We start from the raw sequence: 19,570 nt of genomic DNA, 5'->3' as shown, positions 1-19,570 counted from the left end.
ATCTGATTTTGTGTTGAGACAGCATAAAGGAATTGTTTGGAACCCTGCAGTTTTTACAGTGCATACTCTTTTCTACATACTTTACGGGTTTCCACATACTAATTATATTTTCGAATACTATTTAGGACTCTATTTAGGATTCAATTCACCTCGTCTTTAATTCTGCAGCGCTTTTACAATGTAGATTGTGTCAAAGCAGCTTAACATAGTAGTTATAGTGTGTGAATTGGGATCCAGCACCTGGCCGGAGTTTTCAGAAAGTTTCAGTCACCTGATACGACGTTTTCATGTGGACGAATTGCCATAGCACAGATTGAAAATACCCATGTTGGTGTGGACTGCATGAGACGAGAGGCCCTCTTCAGCTTAGTTAGAGGAGAACAGAACGCCACTGTTTGCCAGCACCTCCGCTAATGAGTTTATTAACGAGTGGATGGCATTGAGACCCTCGTTAAGACCCCATTCGCTCGTTAGAGAGATGTGTGGCTTGTTGCTTATATACTGGCTCTTTTTCAGCTCAACAGATCTGGCACAATCACATCCTGCACACTCAGTGTCACCTGCGTATCATTTAACAGCGTGTCAGAGAACCAGACACCGCGGTGAGAGTGATGCGGAGATTGCTTCCTGCTTACTGCACACTTCACGCTGCATACGTATTCACAAAAAAAAGGATACATATTTGCTGTATGCTCCAAATAAGCCTGAAGGAAAATTAAAACAGGATGAACAACTGTAAATCAATCAATAGATATTGGAAATTTTGCCTTGATTACTTGTATAAAAAGTTACAAACTAAATTAGCTAAAGCTTTAATTAAAATATGAATTATTTAGGCTGTTAATAAATAACAAAAACAACATAAAACAACAAACACAACAATTAAAGGAGTAGTTCACCCCAAAAACTTTACATTTATTCACCCTATACTTGTTCCAAACCTGTTTGAAAAATCATTCTCCCCCCCAAATTTTTATATATATATATATATAATACATACATACATACATACATACAGTGCATCCGAAAAGTATTCATAGCGCTTCACTTTGTCCACTTTTTATGTTATATCCTTATTCCAAAATGGATTAAATTCAGGACATTCACTGAGTTGTTGAGATGCCACTTCGGTGACATTTTGGCAGTGTGTTTTGGGTCTTTGTCCTGCCGGAAGATGAACTGTCGCCCCAGTCTGAGGTCAAGAGCACTCTGAAGCAGGTTTCATTCAGGATGTCTCTGTACATTGCTGCATTCATCTTTCCCTCTATCCTGACTAGTCTTCCAGTTCCTGTAGCTGAAAAACATCCCCATGCTTCACTGTAGGGATGGTATTAGCCTGGTGATGAGCAATGCCTAGTTTTCTCCAAACGTAACGCCTGTCATTCACGCCAAAGAGTTCAATTTTAGTCTCATCAGACCAGAGAGTTTAGTTTCTGATGGTCTGAGAGTCCTTCAGATACCTTTTGGCAAATTCCAGGCGGGGAGTGGCTTCCATCTGGCCACTCTACCATACAGGCCTGATTGGTGGATTGCTGCACAGATGGTTGTCCTTCTGTAAGGTTCTCCTCTCTCCACAGAAGAATGCTGGAGCTCAGACAGAGTGACCATCGGGTTATTGATCACCTCCCTGACTAAGACCCTTCTCCCCTGATCACTCAGCTTAGATGGCCGGCCAGCTCTAGGAAGAGTCCTGGTGGTTCCAAACATCTTCCACTATAGGGATGATGGAGGCCGCTGTGCTCATTGGAACTTTCAGAGCTGCAGAAATTTTTTGTAACCTTCCCCAGCCTTGTGCCTCGAGATAATCCTGTCTCAGAGGTCTACAGACAATTCCTTTGTCTTCATGCTTGGTTTGTGCTTTGACATGCACTGTCAACCCTGGGACCTTATATAGACAGGTGTATGCCTTTTCAAATGTCCAATGAACTGTATTTACCACAGGTGAACTCCAATTAAGCTGCTTTATGGGTGATTGTGTGTAGAACTTTGAGGAAATAAAATAATTTAATCCATTTTGGAATAAGGCTGTAACATAAAGAAATGTGGAAAAAGTGAAGCGCTGTGAATACTTTCCGGATGCACTGTATGTCAAAAATAGGCGATCCTGGTCATTTCCTTTAACCAAATGTACCTACATTGCCCAGAACACGTACTCCACACTGCTGAAATTGTAGTGTGGAAGCACTACAGTGTCTTTCTGCATAAATCCAGAGGGCCAGGAGGAGGATCAGTGGTGTGTAGCGCACCGGTGATGGATGAGGATGTCCTTGCTGTGCTGTTCTGGGCTGCAGGAGGAGGTTTTGCTCTCCCCGGGGGCTGCAGCACTCGCTCTCTGTGAGAGATTCAGGTTAACAGAGAAGAAGAAGAAGAGAGAGAAATAAAATCCAGGATGCCCTCATATACACCAGCACTGCTCATGTGGAGCATAACAGCGCAATGAAAAGAGTTGTGTTGCACCTGGAGTATCTGTTCGCTTTCCCATCAATCTCAATGGCAGTTGAGAGGGAGAGAGAGAGAGAGTCTGACGTTTCATAGTAATGATGCAGTTTCAAGATCTGCCAGCAGGGGCTGACTTCCAAACAAGCAATAAACTTTCTCAATATAGCACAAGTGACACTTTCTACATGTCTTGACTTGTCGCAAAACAGTTCAGTTATAATTTGCATAACCCTAAACTGCTCTGTTTTTGTGTTATTTACATCTGCAGATTTTAAGCACACCGCAGAGAGTCCCTCACTCTGGAAATATCCTCATCGGCAGCCCATTTACGCCCCACACAACGCCGGTTGCCATGGTTACTCAGGCACACCCACCCGAAGGCAACGAGTGGACCCCGGGGTGAGCAGCACACACCCATGATTTTAATGTTTGAAAGTTAATGATGGATTACTGGCTTCATGTTGAGGCTTTTGAAACTGGTAGGTGTTTATTAAGGTTTATTGATGGATGCTTTAAATCAGGGGTGGGCAAGCTCGGTCCTGGAGGGCCGGTGTCCTGCACAGTCTAGCTCCAACTTTAATCAAACACACCTGCTTATAGATTTCTAGTGATCTTGAAGACACTGATTAACATGTTCAGGTGTGTTTGATTAGTGTTGGAGCAAAACTGTGCAGGACACCGGCCCTCCAGGACAGAGTTTGCCGACCCCTGCTTTAAATGATCATAAAATACAAAACTACAACACAAGAGGTGTTTATCTCGCATAATAGACCAGTTATATCCAGGTTTTCCACTGTTTTTTTTTATCTACAACGTGGATTTGCAAGTAAACTTTGTCTACATTTGCTGTCTGCAAGCTGTTTCCATCCAAGTAGTCTTTTATTGATGAACTGGTGTGCGTGATGATGCGATACAGGACTTTGTTTATATCACAAACTATTCTCAACCCACACTTCCTCCGAATTAAACACAGAGGTGGTTTAAGCTTTGCAACTGTATAGGTTAGCCTACCGTTCAACATGCGTTACCAATAATTTGCCATGTCAAACCGTATGTGAAAGTATGTGTGAAAGCCCCTTCTTTCTACAAAACGTATCAAATTTCAAGTATCAATAAAGTTTATTGGCATTTGCTTAATTGAATCATTTATTAGCATCTGTTTATTAGCATCTGTAAATGATTTCCATGTGCTAAACTCATACTTGGCAACACTCCTGTTTTTATCCCGGGAGTTTCTTGTATTTCACACCCATCTCCCGCCCTTCTACCAATCTGCTATTTCTCCAAGGAAACTCTAGTAATTTGTATGGCTCAATCTAGTTTTTAAAAATCACTTTTTGTCAATGTACAGTTGCCAGATCTTGCATGAAGCTCATCACCTCACACAATTGACGACATATTCAAATCTCTAAGCATTTTCAACCTCAACCTGGCAGCATACGTTACAACCCAGTTGTGCTAGATGTACAGTATGGTTGACAGTAGATAGTAGACACACACATTTGATGTCTAAATGAATGACTATTATAAGTGATGCCAATATCTTTAATTCAATTGGGTATTAGTATTAAGTTGATCATTTTAAAACCTCAAGTTTGGAAACGGAGAACAAACATTGCAAACTTTTAAAGGTAACAATTCAGAATTCAATGAATACCTTGTATTTATGCCAAGCTATTGCTTTTGATTGAGATATGGCAGTGTTTATATTGTAATACGTTTGATATGGTTATAAGAGGGCATGTTTTATTTGCTGGGGAGCATGTCTAGTGTTATGCCAAGCAGATATCGTAATAGTTATTATCAGTGTTTTGGTTTCAAAATACTCTAAATAAATGTGATTTTATTCAATATTTACCATATATATTTGTAACTTACCGGTCCTACTGCACCCAACCTGCTCTGAACCTGATCATCGACAATTCTTTGAATGGGAGTTGGTTGCTCTAACAAGGAGGCTAAAGACCATGGCCTCTAGAGTTGCTCGCTAGAGCACCTTTTAGGGTCAGAGGAGTAAAGTTTACCTGCATAGCATCTCGCTAGCTGGTCTCTGTTACACTTACCCCCTTAAACCTCACTGTCATCCAGGACGAGCCCCCATGTGTAACCCCACGGTCCTACTGCACCCAACCCGGTCGGAGATGGGATTGAACCGGCGATTCTTTGTATGGAAGTCGATTACTCTAACAAGGAGTCTAAAAGACCATGGCCTCTAGAGTCGCTCGGTAGAGCATCAAGATCAGAAGAGTGAGGTTTACCTGCATAGCACTTCGCTAGCTGGCCTCTGTTACACTCCCCCCCCCTAAACCTCACTCCTATCCCGGACGAGCCCCCATGTGTAATCCACCAATCCTACTGCACCCAACCTGGTCTGAGCTGGGATCAAACTAGCGATTCTTTGTATGGAAGTTGGTTGCTTTAACAAGGAGGCTAAAGACCATGCCCTCAAGAATCTGTCGCTAGAGCACCTTTTGAGGTCAGAGGAGTGAGGTTTACCTGAATAGCACTTCGCTAGCTGGCCTCTGTTACACATTATTCAGCAATTATTAAGAAATATAGTTTGGACTGGAATTATTTAACCCTTGTGTGCTCTTGGGGATGTTTTCACTCACTCAGGGGTGACTTTGAGGCTTAATTTTGGCCACAACTTTCTCTGTGTTTCAGCAAATAGAATGACTCAACATAACACTGGGCAAATTTACTACTCTTTCATTATGTTTGTGGCTGTTTTTGCCCCATTTTGCCCTTCCATTATAATGACCTTTTTTTTTATTTCAAAGCCATGACACCATTTTATCACGTATTCTTGATTGTTGGTGGTTTTCCCTGTCATGTGTAAAAGTGTGTGAGAGAGAAAAATAAGCACCTAAGCTCTGAAAATATAGTAAGTGTATTTCTGCACGCACCATTATCTGCTGTTTTACTCAATAGAACTCCATATACAAACCAGAAACTTTTTTGCACAGGCCTATCTAAAGGCTTAATGCTTCCAGCTGACGATCAACAGTAAAAATGACAAATTTTACCTCCCGAACAGGGAAAACCAACAACATGATTATATGGTGTCATGGCTTTTAATGTGGTTATAATGGAGGTCAATGGGGCACAAGGGTTAAACACCTGTGTGCTTCTATGCTCATATATCCTCGAATACTTAACATGTTTTCATTCCACTTCTTAATTTATGACAATTATTTTTGAGGTAAAAAATAAAGTACCAAACCCTCTTTTAGTCATCTCAACTTGGTGTATTTGTTGACTAACTGCAGCCTTCTCTTTATAGGAACAAAAAAAGGACGCACGACTACATCGACTCCTATTACTCAGACAGGTGGGCATCTGTTTACAAAAGAAATCCCTGTTTTAGGCTAAATCACAGGTGTCAAACTCAGCTCCTGGAGGGCCGCAGCTCTGCACAGTTTAGTTCCAACCCTAATTAAACACACCTGATCAAACTAATTGAGTCCTTCAGTTTTGTTTGAAACCTACAGGTATTGTAAGTGTGTTGAAGCAACGTTGGAACTAAACTGTGCAGAGCTGTGGAACCTCCAGGAACTGGATTTGACACCTGTGGGTTAAATCGAACATATTTAATACAATCTTTCTGGATTATTTTCTATCAAACATTGAATCCATCATTGCAAATTGGATGTAAGGCCATGTCCACATGTGCACGTGCGATTTCGCAGGTCAGAGTTCACCACAAACTTGTCGCACGAGGTTGCATTTCCGGACGCATTCGCGTGCGGAGAATGCAAGTCTATGGGGAGTAAAGTGCAGCATGACCGCAGCTTAATTCAGTGGTAAAAGCAATGATTTGGTGCCACCTAGTGGCAATTTAATTACTTTAATTTTTACCTCATTAGCGTCTTCAACATTTCATGTGAACCCAGCCGTATTGGCCAATCAGAAAGCAGACAGCGCACGTTGACATAATGAAGTGAAAACTCTTGTTATAGCTGAGGTGCTCAGCCCTCTTCCTGGAGATCGACCTTCCTGCTGATTTCAGTTGCAACCCATATCAAACACACCTGCCTGTGATTATCAAGTGCTGTACAGGTCCTGATTATTTGGTTCAGGTGTGTTTGATCAGGGTTGGAGATCTCTGGGAATAGGGTTGAGCATCCCTAAGTTATAGTGTCCACACAACCACACTGTACGCAGAGTTTTGGAAAATCTTCACCCTGGCCAGAGTCCTCGAGTCCTCGAAAGTTTTGGTTTCACTCACTCTATACTGTGTTTTCGTGTGGAAAAACAGTGAAAGCATGTTAAATATTTATTTATTTATTTTTAAATACCTGTGTTCATGTGGACAGGCCCTTAATCTGATGACATTTCTGCAAATCTTGAAAGTAATCAAAAGTGTGTGTTTTTCAGGGACGGCCTGTGTTCGAGTGACTCTTCATCCAGGTAAATGATGCGACATGAGGAACACGCATTCACTGGGAATCATTTACACTGGGACATGATATGGGAAAAATTGAATATTGCAATGTTTTATTGTTCTGCGATTTAAATATTGCTGTATGAATACAGTTTCACAGGATGAATAGCTCTGTTTGGCAGTTTTCAGGTTCATTATTAACAATGCCAAAGCTTTTTTTTGCTTTGCATTGTCTTGTTTCTAGTCCAAGTATCGGATCAACTCTTAGATCAAGTAAGCGTATCGTATTATTTTCACCTTCAGAAGAAGATAAGGCAAATAGCAAAGGGAAATAAAAAATGCATGTAAAACAGCTTGAGCCTTAGGAGGTTAAAGGGTCATAAACACCTCAACTCGGGTTTCTGAGATTTTAGGAACAAAAAATGAGTGTGTTGTTTTCACACTCAAGTGGTTGAATCAGGGATATTGAAGCCTTATGCTGTGTTCACGCCAGATGCTGTACGTGCAGATAAATCATGATATTTGTGTGTAAATAGATGCGTGAACATTTTATTCGCTTCATTCGCGCGTCAAATTCACTTCACAATAGACGCAGATTCGTGTCATGGGCGGGGCTTCTGTCTGCCCGGTGACTCTAGCTTCGTTGCTAAATGGCTAACATGGATTTAATTGAGAGAATAGCTGTGCATCGATTCGTTTGGAGCCGTGTCTCTTCCAGTATGGGCCACTGACAGTTGACCCCCACTTTACCCCATCACACACACTCCCCTACTGTCTTTACACAGTTTTTCACACACATTTATGTAGCATTTTTTTTAAATAATAATACATTTAATAAATAATAATAATAATAAAAATTTAAAATTCTAGGGTAGACTTGAACTGAAATACGAGAGTTTCACGACCCTTAAAACGGATTACCCATAAGACAGTTGTGCTCCGTATGTGTGAAAGAGTGACAAAAGCGAGCCGTTCATGAATCTCTGTGGATTTATGAGGCTCAGATGTTGCACAGGACCGTGAAGGATCACAGCTGCTCGCCCAGTTGTGTTTCAAAACCCAATGCGTTTCTCTGTTCACATACGAGCACACTCGCAAAGCTCTCCTTCAGCTGCTTTTCTGTGTTAATTGAACATTATTAATGGCATGGAGGCATCTGCGCTCGACTGGGTCACTAGTGTTGATGACGAATCAGAGCAGGAATCGTACGTCGTGTCAGTTGTCGGACCACTGTGTGGTTTTATTCTCCACATCGATATAATGTGTGGCTTTAGTGTTTGTTTAGCAGCTAATCATTTCTGTAAATACACCTAAATATATTAGATGCTGTTATTTGTGTGTGTTTTTCACTTTTGAATCAGTCTCAAGCAATCACGACCATGAGAGATCATTTCAGTGCGGGTAAATGACACAGGCATATCTGATAGCTTATATTTACATGTTAACTACCTTTAGCTTTGTGCTTTTATGTGTGTGTTTTGGTGGTTTACAAGGACAATTTTTTGTATAACGACATGGGGATTACCTAGTTGTACTATTTAAGGTGGTTTATGAGGACATATCTGATGTCTTTGTAATTTAAAATGCTTAAAAATCATACTTAAGAGTCTTTCAAATTATGTCTCAGGTTTCCTGTGAGGGTTGGTTGAGGGGTAAGGTTGAGAAGGGCATATTAGAGGTTTTTAATGTATAAAATACATTACACCTATGGAGAGTCCCTGTAAACTACTAATACCAACATATGTGTGTGTGTGTGTCTATATAATATTTAAAATCCTCTAACGCAAGCCAATTCATTGATTATCATGCTTGTATCCCACTTTTGAATCAGTCTCAAGCACGCACAACCGTGAGAGAAATCACTGGGTGTGGGTGTGTAAATGACACAGGCATATCTAATAGCTCATATTTACATGTTAATTACCTTTTGCAAATGTTTTGAGCATATTGCAACATTTCTGTAAATAATCCTTAGTATATTAGATTTAATGTTTAGCTTTGTGCTTTTATGTGTGTGTTTTGGTGGTCTACAAGGACAGTTTTTTGTATAATGACATGGGGATTACCTGGTTGTACTTTTAAGGAGGTTTATGAGGACATTTATGATGTCTTTGTAAGTTTAAATGCTTAAAAATCATACTTAAGAGTCTTTTTACTTTCCACTTTTGCCTCAGGTTTCCTGTGAGGGTTGTATTAGGGGTAAGGTTGGGGAGGGCATCTAATTAGAGGGTTATAATGTATCAAATACATTACACCTATAGAGAGTAAATCACCAGTATCAACGTGTGTGTGTGTGTGTTTGTGTGTGTGTGTGTGTGTGTGTGTCTATAAATAATATTTAAATTCCTCTAACACAAGCCAATTTATTGATTATCATGCTTGTATCCCACTTTTGAATCGGTCTCAAGCATGCACGACTGCGAGAGAAATCATTGCTTTGCCTGTAAATGACACGGGCATATCTAATAGCTCATATTTACATCATAACTACCTTTTTGCAGATACTTTTGAGCGAAATTCCACACTTCATCTACTTTATATTTGTGGATTAGATTAAGATATTTTCCTGATCTGCTATAAATAGCATTTGGCTGTAATTGCTCACAGTTCCTCATCATATAAACACAGACACACACCGTTACCCTTCTGCGACTCTCCTGAGCCTCTGCTGAATTTTGCTGCATTCTGGCAGATGTGCGTTCTTCTGCGAAAGGTCAGATGGATCTCCCTCCCCCTCTCCTCTCCTCTCCTCTAGCCCTCCATCTTCTCTCTCTCCTCTTTCCTGAGACTGCATTTCTCTGATGCTGAAACATTCTTCACGGACACACACACACACACACACACACACACATCTGAGCGCTGTTGCTAAGCAGAAGTCAGCATGTGTGTGTGTGTGTGCATGTACTGTATGTTACACACCAGGGCTTGCGTGAGGACCTGCACGTGTCGCATCCACCGTCACACACTCACGCAGCTCTCTCTCACAGCACTGCAGTACTTCCAGACAATTAGGGGCACATTTCGGTGAGCTGGGGGTCTGGAACTAATTTGTCCTGACGACTGAAACCTCAATCAGCCACTGTTGCCGCAAACCCACACACACACACCCCCCCCATGTACCTCCTGTTTCTCCACACCTCTCTCCATCAGTGAGCGGCGGTTACATAATTCACCCCACAGTGCAGTTGTGCTATTTATACTGCCAGGGAGAAACCCGGTGAATGAATTTTCCTGGGCATCATTCACGTTTGTGTATCTGGTGCACCACTGAACCCCGAGCACGCGTTTGGTTTTAACTCAACTCGACTTAACACAAGCACTTGCTCACATTACAGGATGTGTAGGTCAAGTGTAGGACAGAAATCGCTGATGCTAGTAAAAACCCAAAGTTTACCCATGCGTATATTCTCTTGCTGGAACTCAGTGAATCCGTTTGGCTAGGGCACCAATTGATGGGTACTCTATTGATCTTATTCTATTGAGTGGGCACAGCCATTGGAATCTTCTTGGCTTGAGACCTCCGCTCTCATTCACTTCCATTTGTTTACAGCTCTTTGTGCTGCTTGATGTTGCAAATGATATTTCAAGAGTTCCCACTTAGATATGCTTGGCGTATAAAGCAGGTTTGGCATGCTGTCCCGAGAGAGAACCCTGAGATCGGAGATATTTGAGCCCAGGGCTCCCGCCGGTCGATAAGCATATCAGGAGATCCGAGATCAGGTAGGTCTCGAGAGCTCCACCTTTAGAAAAGGGAGGAAAAGGAGGAGATGGGGTGGAAGGGGGGATTCTTCCAAACGAAGATAGAAACAGTAGGGAGAAAATGATCCATTTATAGTAAACTAGGATCACTCTGATTGGATTATTACTGATTACAGATGAGTGGCCAGACGTGCTCAATCATATCACGTGCTCCTCTCCAAATTAGTTTATGAAACTTCACTTCCTTATTCTATTTTACCTATTATGTATACACTTTAGTGAGTCTAATTAAAGGGTTCAGATGCAAAAGCCGCTAAACGCCACTTCCACCAAAAATGAGCTAATGAGCATTGAATGCTTTAGGCACGTAGTACATGTCCAACAAATATTTTTGCTTCAAATCATCTAAATCCCAGTGTCCGCCCATTCAGAAATAAGTTTGTTGGCAAAAGCCGCTAACCGCCACTTGAAAATGAGGTAATGACATTGAGTGAATGCTTTAAGCACGTTGTACACCATCAACAAATAGATTTGCTTCTAATCATCTAAATTGCAGCGTCAGCGCATTCAGAAAAACAGTTTGTTTGCAAAAGCCGCTAAACGCCACTTTCCGTTGACAGCACAAGCCACTACGTCCTGAGAACCAATCAGAAGGCGCGAATCGAATCATATGTTGTTAATGTTGCAGCACGCTGATATGTCATCTTTTATAAGGAGACCGTTTTATTACATTTCGGATTGAGAGTTTAAAAGACTGAGTTTGATAAACTGGGTGAGTCTGTCCGACTCTCAGTGAATGGCAAATGAAAACCTCTCTCAAAACATCCTCAAAACTGCATGATAAGAAAAAGAAAACACAATGTACAGTCGGACGTGTAGCATGCATTCATAATGTTTTTTGTGTGCAGTGACTACTTTGAGTCTGATTTACTATACATTAAACGAACTATTCATTCACGAAAGATGAAGATGCCGTTCTTTTATGCCACATGGATGCTATGAGGACAAACAATAGATGAAAAGAGACCAACCCTTGAGTATGGTGAGAGTGAATGAGTGGGAGCTTCTAAAAGTGTCTGAGAGGCATCGCCTTTTAGCCCAGTAGGCCTACCTTGAGTTTTATTTGCTAATGTAAGATATTTTTAAAAAGATAAATATAATGGATAAAACTACATTTATATTACTTCAATAAATGATATCACTAATTTATTAATAAACGATACACAGATATTGACGTTTGACAACATTATTTGAATCTAACAAGCTGATTACAATGTTCACATTGCTTTACTTGCATTAAATCTAAATCCCAAATATCAGAAGTGACAACAGATTGTTAAGATGTAATTATTGTCAATTTTAATGGTATTTATTAATGCACTTGACATATTTCATTCATTCGTTTTCCTTCTGCTTTGTCCCTGGTTTATCAGGGGTTACCACAGCAGAATGAACCACCGCTTACTTGACAGATTTATATATTTTAAATTTTAGGTGATTTGTGTAATGTGTTTTATGTTGGGTAAAATAATTTCTAATTGCATCTTTAGTGATTTTTTTAACTAATTACACTGCCTTGTCCCGATAGGTGGATTTAGAGGTTTTTGCAAAAAAAAGCAGAAGTGGATTTAGCTGGTTTTGACGCAAAAGAAAATCTTAAAAACCAAAGAATTGTCTAAAGAAAGGTATTTTATTTACTAGCTAATAACCTTTTCATTATCTATAAAATTTAACTTCTGAACCTAATCAGAGGAGCCTGATAGAAAGTGCTCATTTACAAGAGGTCTGATAGATTCAGAGGGTTTTGCATCTGAACTCTTCAATTATAAGTCCTGTACCTCCACAATTGTTTTTTTTTTCAGTGCGATTCGTGTTATACTCTATGTAATTATGTCTGTTTTATTCTTATGCTAGTCAATGTTGAAGAAAAAATATGTTTCAAAATTATACAATGCCCTAGTAACCACCCAGAACACATTAGCAACCTCATAGCAACACCATGTCATTGTGAAAACCCAGTTTTGAATGGGAGTTTGAGCACACAAAACATCAACCAAACAAAATAAATAAATAAAACACCCAAAACAGACTTGCAATGCCCTAGCAAACACCCAGAACACAATACAGTGATTAGAAGATAATCGAAATATAAGTGTGCAACAACAGACCGAGGCAGAGCTAAATGTGTTATAACGTAAATGTAAAGAAGAGACCGTCATGTAATAAACACTGAACTTATAATCGGTGAATATGAGCTGGTTTCACTTTAAGTGCGGTATAAATTCATCTCATTTCTGTGTTTTTAATTCTTGTGAATACATTCAGGTGCTGCTTGTCAATTCTACAAGGCTTCTATGTTCGTTCTTGCTGTCAATTGTGGAAGAAATGATCGATGAAAGGTTTCTGATAAACCGCTGTGACAGCTGCAGGCGCTGTGTGACGCACGTGCACACGAGGGGGAGTCAGATTTCGATACAACAGTGGCCTCAAACCATATCAATGTGAAAGATATTGGATAATGCCACATGGCGTTTGGGAATAATGTCGATATATCCCTGAAACTAGATATACCACTCAGCCCTACCTCATAGCAACACCTTGCCATTGTAAAAGTCAAATTTGCCTTCAGAACAACAGTTCCCTCATGCCTAATGCTGATGATCACTGAGTGAATGAGTGTGTGTGACAGTCAGCGTCACATTGAGTCAGTCTTCCACGCGTCACGTGTGCTTGTTTTCCCACCTCTGTTGTTTGAATGTGGCACATCCTGCTACAGTAACATGACCCGGAGCCAAAAACCCAGACGACTGTCAAACACACTGCAATGTATGTGCGCACGCATACAGGCCGCGAGCGTGAATACACAGACTACCCTCATGGTGGTATGTCACATGCTGTTTCTAGATAGTAAGTGAGTAATTGTGTGTGTGTGTGTGTGCGTGTGTGTGTGCGTGTGTGCGTGCGTGTGTGCGTGCGTGTGTGCGTGCGTGCGTGCGTGCGTGCGTCCGTGCATCCGTGCGTGCGTGCGTGCGTGCGTGTGTACGTGTGTACATTTTACTTTCTGCACATTTACAGAAAACACACTCGTGCTGCTTCATGAAAACACTTCAGGCAGTAGTTCATCATAAGACTTTCTGTGTGTGTGTGTGTGTGTGTGTGTGTGTGTGTGTGTGTGTGTGTGTGTGTGTGTGTGTGTGTGTGTGTTATCATCGTTTTAGACATTACGCTAGAGAATCATTCAAATACTAGCTCTAAATGGAGTTTGTAAGGTTTCTGCTGTTCTGACGTCAGCTGCAGATGTGAATGAATGGCGGAAGAAAGTAGTTCCTAATACAAAAGGGTTTTGAGACTCTCTGTGTTTGATTTTATTTTATTTATACACACGATAATGCCGTCAAACTGTTGAATAAACGCAATATCACACTCGTAGCAGGCCAATGCATACAGTCATATCGCACTGTTACTCGTGTGATATTGCTCGCGCGTGCATGCGTGCGTGCGCGTGCGTGTGTGTGTGTGTGTGTGTTTATGCAATCATGATGTAGTCAATTTCTTTACTTAAGTCTATCTATAGTATAAATGCCAATGAATTGGATGTGACTTAATTAAAATATTAGTAATAATGCACCAAATCAAACTAATTACTAATCTCAACAGTTCATCATCTTTTACCACATATACTGTGTTATGTAAACACTGCAACATTTCTGTTTCTCTCTGTCTGTGCAGTAAGAGATTGAAGAGGGCGGATAAGAACGGAAAAGGCCTGCGGCATTTCTCCATGAAGGTGTGTGAGAAGGTCCAGAAGAAAGGCACTACGTCTTACAACGAGGTAGCAGATGAGCTGGTGGCCGAGTTCACACACGCCAGCAGTCTGATGCCCGCAGACTCGGTGAGTGCCACCAAACACAGTCATGACATGAATACCGCATCATTTAACCATGCCATCACATTAATCGCATTCTTCCATTTTGCACGGCCGTACTTCTAAGTGATTTGAGTGCCTAGAAAAGTGCTATATGTGGTGGTGTGAAAAAGTTTTTGCCCCCTTAGTAGTTTCTTTTTTGCATGTTTGTCACGCTCCATTGTTTCAGATTATCAAACTAATTTAATTATTGACCAAAGATAACACAAGTACACACATCATGCAGTTGTGAAATGAAGGTTTTTGTAATTAAAGGAAAACAAAATCCAAAACTACATAGTCCTCTGTGAAAAAGTGTTTGCCCCTAAACATTTTGAGCCACCTTAAACAGAACAACTGCAATCAAGCGTTTTCAATAACCTGCAATGAGTCTGTTCAGCACTGTGGGGGAATTTTGGCCCACTCATCTTTTCTAGAATTGTTGTTATTCAGCCATACTGGAGAGTTTTCCAACATGAAGCACCTTTTTAAGGTCATGTCTTACCATCTCAATTGGATTCAGGTCAGGACTTTGACTAGTCCAGTCCATTTTGTTTTTCTTCCGCCATTCAGAAGTAGACTGGCTGGTGTGTTTTGGGTCATTGTCTTGCTGCAGAGCCCAAGTTCGCTTCAGTTTGAAGCCTAATCATCATCATTTGTTTACTTGTGCTATCTTTGACTAATATTTACATTTGTTTAATGATCTGAAACATTAAAGTGTGACAAACATGCAAAGGAATAAGAAATCAGTAAAGGGGCAAACACTTTTCATTTACTTTCAGAAGTTAGTAGTAGTGGTGCTTTCGTCTACTTGAAATATGAAACATATGTTGGTTATATAATCATTAGAAAATATCATGATGTGTATCTAATATCACATTATTTAGCCATGCTATCATATTGTTCTTCAATATCGCACAGCCCAACTTCTAACTGGTTTGTAGTGGTTGAGGAGAAAAAATGTTTGCCCCTTACTGATTTATGTTTTGCATGTTTGTCACACTTTGAGGTTTCAGATCATCAAAAAACTCAAATATTAGTCAAAGATAACACAAGCAAACTCATTATGCAATTTTGAAATGAAGGTTTTTATTAATAAGGGAAAACAAAACCAAGAATCAAGAATTTCCAATAACTTGCAATGAGTCTATTACAGGGCTGTGAAGGAATTCTGTCCCACCCATACTGCAGAATTGTTGTAATTAAGTCACACTGGAGAGTTTTCCAGCATGAACCACCTTTTTAAGGTCATGTCTCAGCATCTCAATTGGATTCAGGTCAGGACTTTGACTAGTCCAGTCCATTTTGTTTTCCTTCCGCTATTCAGAAGTAGACTTGCTGGTGTGTTTTGGGTGATTGTCTTGCTGCAGAGCCCAAGTTCGCTTCAGTTTGAAACCTGACCTCGCATCATCATTCCCTGCATGATGTGTTTACTTGTGCTATCTTTGACTGATAATTAAATTACTTTGATGAACTGAAACATTAAAGTGTGACAAGCATACTAAAAACTACATTCAGCATGACACAGGGCTGCTGACATCCATTGCTGAGGAAAAAATAACATAAAGGCTTGATCAGTTTTGTCAGATAACATCTTAATGATCTCCAAAATGGCCCCAGAATGGCTGTAGAAAACCAAAATGAAGACTTTAGAGTGACCTAGTCAAAGTCCCGACCTGAATCCAATTGAGATGTTGTGGCATGACCTTAAATAGGCGAGTCATGCTCGAAAACTCTCCAAATCTGGCTGAATTACAATAGTTCTGCAAAGACGAGCAGGCCAAAATTCCTCCAGAGCGCTTTAACAGACTCATTACAAGTTATCGAATGCGCCAGACTGTAGTTGTTGCTGCTAAGGGTGAACCAACCGGTTATTAGGTTTAGAGAGCCAACACATTTTTACACAGGGATATGTAGATTTGTTTTAATTTTGTTTTCCCTTAATAATGAAAACCTTCATTTTAAAACTGCATGATGTGTTATTTTGGACTAGTATTTACATTTGTTTGATGATCTGAAACATTAAAGTTTGACAAACATGCAAAGAAATAAGAAATCAGTAAAGGGGGCAGACTTTTTCCACACTACAGTGACTGCTTAAACTTCAAGATGTTCTTTAAAACCCTAAACAAACTATTGAAAATGAGAGAAGTAAGGTGCAAAACCTCCTACATTCAAGAGTCTTTTAAGAGTCATCATGGATTTGACGTCATATTTTCTTCCAGCGCAATCTGCTATTGATCTACACCGTCTCCGACTGGCCTTTCAGATATGAAATATGCATATACTCGCCACTTAAACGGCCATCACTTTACTCGCCAACAGTTTACACAGCCGAGTAAAACAGAGCTGCAGCCTCCCCTGTTAAATAGCTGTGATTTATCAGTCTGAAGGACGTCCAGCTCTTCCTGCAGTCCTGCACATTATCCACCTCTCGTCTGGCTCACATCACCACTAAGCAGGAACAGACACTTCACGTTGATCTCGGATAATATCTCTTATTTGTAATGAGACTTTAGGTTCGGATCGTTGCATAAGAGCTGTTTTGACCCCGCAGCGAGCTGATATTTTCCACTATTAGTCCTGACAGTCCTCTCTGTTTTAATCCTGTAATTAGTAAAGATGCAGGATTTTTTTGGGGCTGAATGATCACACTTCTGCTTGCTCCTTTGTGTTCATGAAAAAGGTGTGTGTTTGCGCTTGCAGCAGGTGTACGACCAGAAAAACATCCGCCGGCGTGTGTATGACGCGCTCAACGTGCTGATGGCCATGAACATTATCTCCAAAGAGAAGAAGGAGATACGCTGGATCGGCCTTCCCACTAACTCAGCTCAAGAGTGCCGCAACTTAGAGGTGTGTGTGTGTGTGTGTGTTTGAAGACACCATCTGTTAGTGTTACATCTGTGGCAGAAACAGGCTGAATGTGGATCACGCACCTTTAGACCAGCTAATGCTCATATCTGCGTAGTATCCAGCTAGCTAAATATTGATTTATATTTAGGTCATGTCTTACATATTTACATCTGTGTGTGTGTGTGTGATTGTGCTCATTTTTCAGTTGGAAAAACAGAAGCGTTTGGAAAGAATCCGGCAGAAACGAGCGCAGCTAGAAGAGCTAATATTACAGGTTTGTAGCACACCTGTTTGTGTTTGTTTGCGTCCGGTCTCGCAACTAACGTCACGGCTGAAATTACAAACAGCACTACACATGGGAATCATCAGCAGAAAAAGAAGTCAACGCTTGGTGATTTCAGTACTTTAGCGTTTAACTCTTTATCTGTATCTGTGAGGAAGACTTTTATTGTTTTCATTTCTAGATGGGAAAGAAGGACGACTTGGGTCAGTTTTATCAAACATGTCTGACTGATTCAGTCTTCAAATAAGTCAATGAATCAGAAAAACTGGTAAAGTATAGGGTTTAGACATTCATTCATTCATTTTCAACCGCTTGTCCAGGGCCGGGTCGCGGGGGCAGCAGTCTTAGTAGAGAACACCAGACTTCCCTCTCCCCAGACACTTCCTCCAGCTCCTCCGGGGGCATCCTGAGGCATTCCCAGGCCAGCCGAGAGACATAGTCTCTCCAGCATGTCTTGGGTCTTCCCCGAGGCCTCCTCCCGGTGGGACATGCCTGGAACACCTCCCTAGGTAGGCGTCCAGGAGGCATCTTCTCTCGATGTGGAGGAGCAGCGGCTCAACTCCGAGCTCCTCCCATGTGTCAGAGCTCCTCACCCTATCTATAAGGGTGCACCCTGCCACCCTGTGAAGGAAACTCATTTCGGCCGCTTGTATCCGAGATCTTGACCCAAAGCTCATGACCATAGGTGACAGTAGGAACGTAGATTGACCGGTAAATAGAGAGCTTTCAGCTCAGCTCCTTCTTTACCACAACAGACCGGTACATCGACCGCATTACTACTGCCACTGCACTGATCCGCCTGTCAATCTCAGGTTCCATCTTTCCCTCACTCGTGAACAAACCCCAAGATAAGGTTGAATTTTTATTTATGTATTTCTTTATTTATTTATTTTTGAGATATAACAACAATTCCTTATATTTATATAGCATTTTTCTGGACACTCAAAGCGCTTTACACATTTAATAGGGGGGATCTCCTCATCCACCATCAGTGTGCAGCATCCACCTGGCCATATTGCGCCAGACCTCACACCAGCTGATTCAGAGCGATGAAGCCAATTATGATTGAGAGGCCATGATGGATAGAGGCCAGTGGGCATATTTGGCCAGGATGTCTGGGTTAAACCCCTACTTTTTTCTTTTTCTTTTTTCTTTTTTTGACATCCTGGGATTTTTAACCACCACAGAGAGTCAGGACCTCAGTTTAACGTCTCATCCGAAAGATGGTGCTCACTGAGCAGTATAGAGTCCCCATCAATATACTGGGGCGTTAGGATCCACACAGACTGCAGGTTGAGCGCCCCCTGCTGGTCTCACTAACATCCCTTTTGGCAGCAACATAGCTTTCCCATGTGGTCTCCCATCCAGGTACTGACCAGGTTCAGTTCTGCTTGGCTTCAGTGTGCAACCATGTGTCTTCCAGATGCATTACCTAACTGATAAAGCCTATTAAAAAGCAGTTTAAGTCCCAATTCCAGATTTATTTTTGTACCCCTTCTCCTTGGCCCTTGAAACAGAATGTGAAGGGGAAGGGCTTCAAAATTTACCCCTAAGAAATGGGACAGCACCTGCACTTGTCATCATTGTCATCGTGATCTCTTGCTTCAGGTTCTGGGCCAACCCTCACTATTATGCTGCCCTAGGCAATCGCCTAGGTCGCCTCCATGGACGCGCCGGCCCTGTGTGTGTGCGCCCAGCGTGAGCCTCTGCTCAGTGTGCGTGCACAGCTGAGAACTGTAAAGGGTTTTATATTGGATGCACTCGCCAGAAACACGAGCATTTCTGATGTGAGATTGCCAACTAAAAGGTTGGTTAGTTATAGTTATGCTACTATTAGTAATGTTTATTCAGCAATAATTCTCCAGTACTATAGCAGAACAGTTAACGTCAGAGCTTATCAATACTATCAAGCACCGATACTGATAAAGTACAGAGTTTCGGTACAGAGTTTGAGACCTCTGCTCTACACATTTTGGGAAAAAAAAACACAATATTATAATTCACCCCT

At 41.2% G+C, this 19,570-nt stretch overlaps 1 protein-coding gene across 6 annotated transcripts in view; it reads left to right on the top strand.

Annotated features, from left to right (window-relative positions):
- The window catches only part of tfdp2 (transcription factor Dp-2), an 85,122-nt gene that overhangs the window by 55,365 nt on the left and 10,187 nt on the right, over window positions 1-19,570 (top strand). For 5 of the 6 annotated variants that reach the window (XM_056473734.1, XM_056473736.1, XM_056473738.1 and 2 more), the window contains 6 exons: window positions 2,708-2,838; window positions 5,723-5,770; window positions 6,817-6,849; window positions 14,252-14,414; window positions 17,133-17,279; window positions 17,485-17,553. In XM_056473734.1, coding sequence (XP_056329709.1) covers window positions 2,708-2,838; window positions 5,723-5,770; window positions 6,817-6,849; window positions 14,252-14,414; window positions 17,133-17,279; window positions 17,485-17,553 — 591 coding nt within the window. The remainder of the gene's footprint in view (window positions 1-2,707; window positions 2,839-5,722; window positions 5,771-6,816; window positions 6,850-14,251; window positions 14,415-17,132; window positions 17,280-17,484; window positions 17,554-19,570) is intronic. The other variant, XM_056473737.1, reaches the window with a different exon arrangement.

Source organism: Danio aesculapii, chromosome 15 (assembly GCF_903798145.1).
Source record: "Danio aesculapii chromosome 15, fDanAes4.1, whole genome shotgun sequence".
NCBI classification, from domain to species: Eukaryota; Metazoa; Chordata; class Actinopteri; order Cypriniformes; family Danionidae; genus Danio; species Danio aesculapii.
The sequence above is the reverse complement of the archived record's forward strand: the minus strand, read 5'-3'. Positions and strand labels throughout refer to the sequence as shown.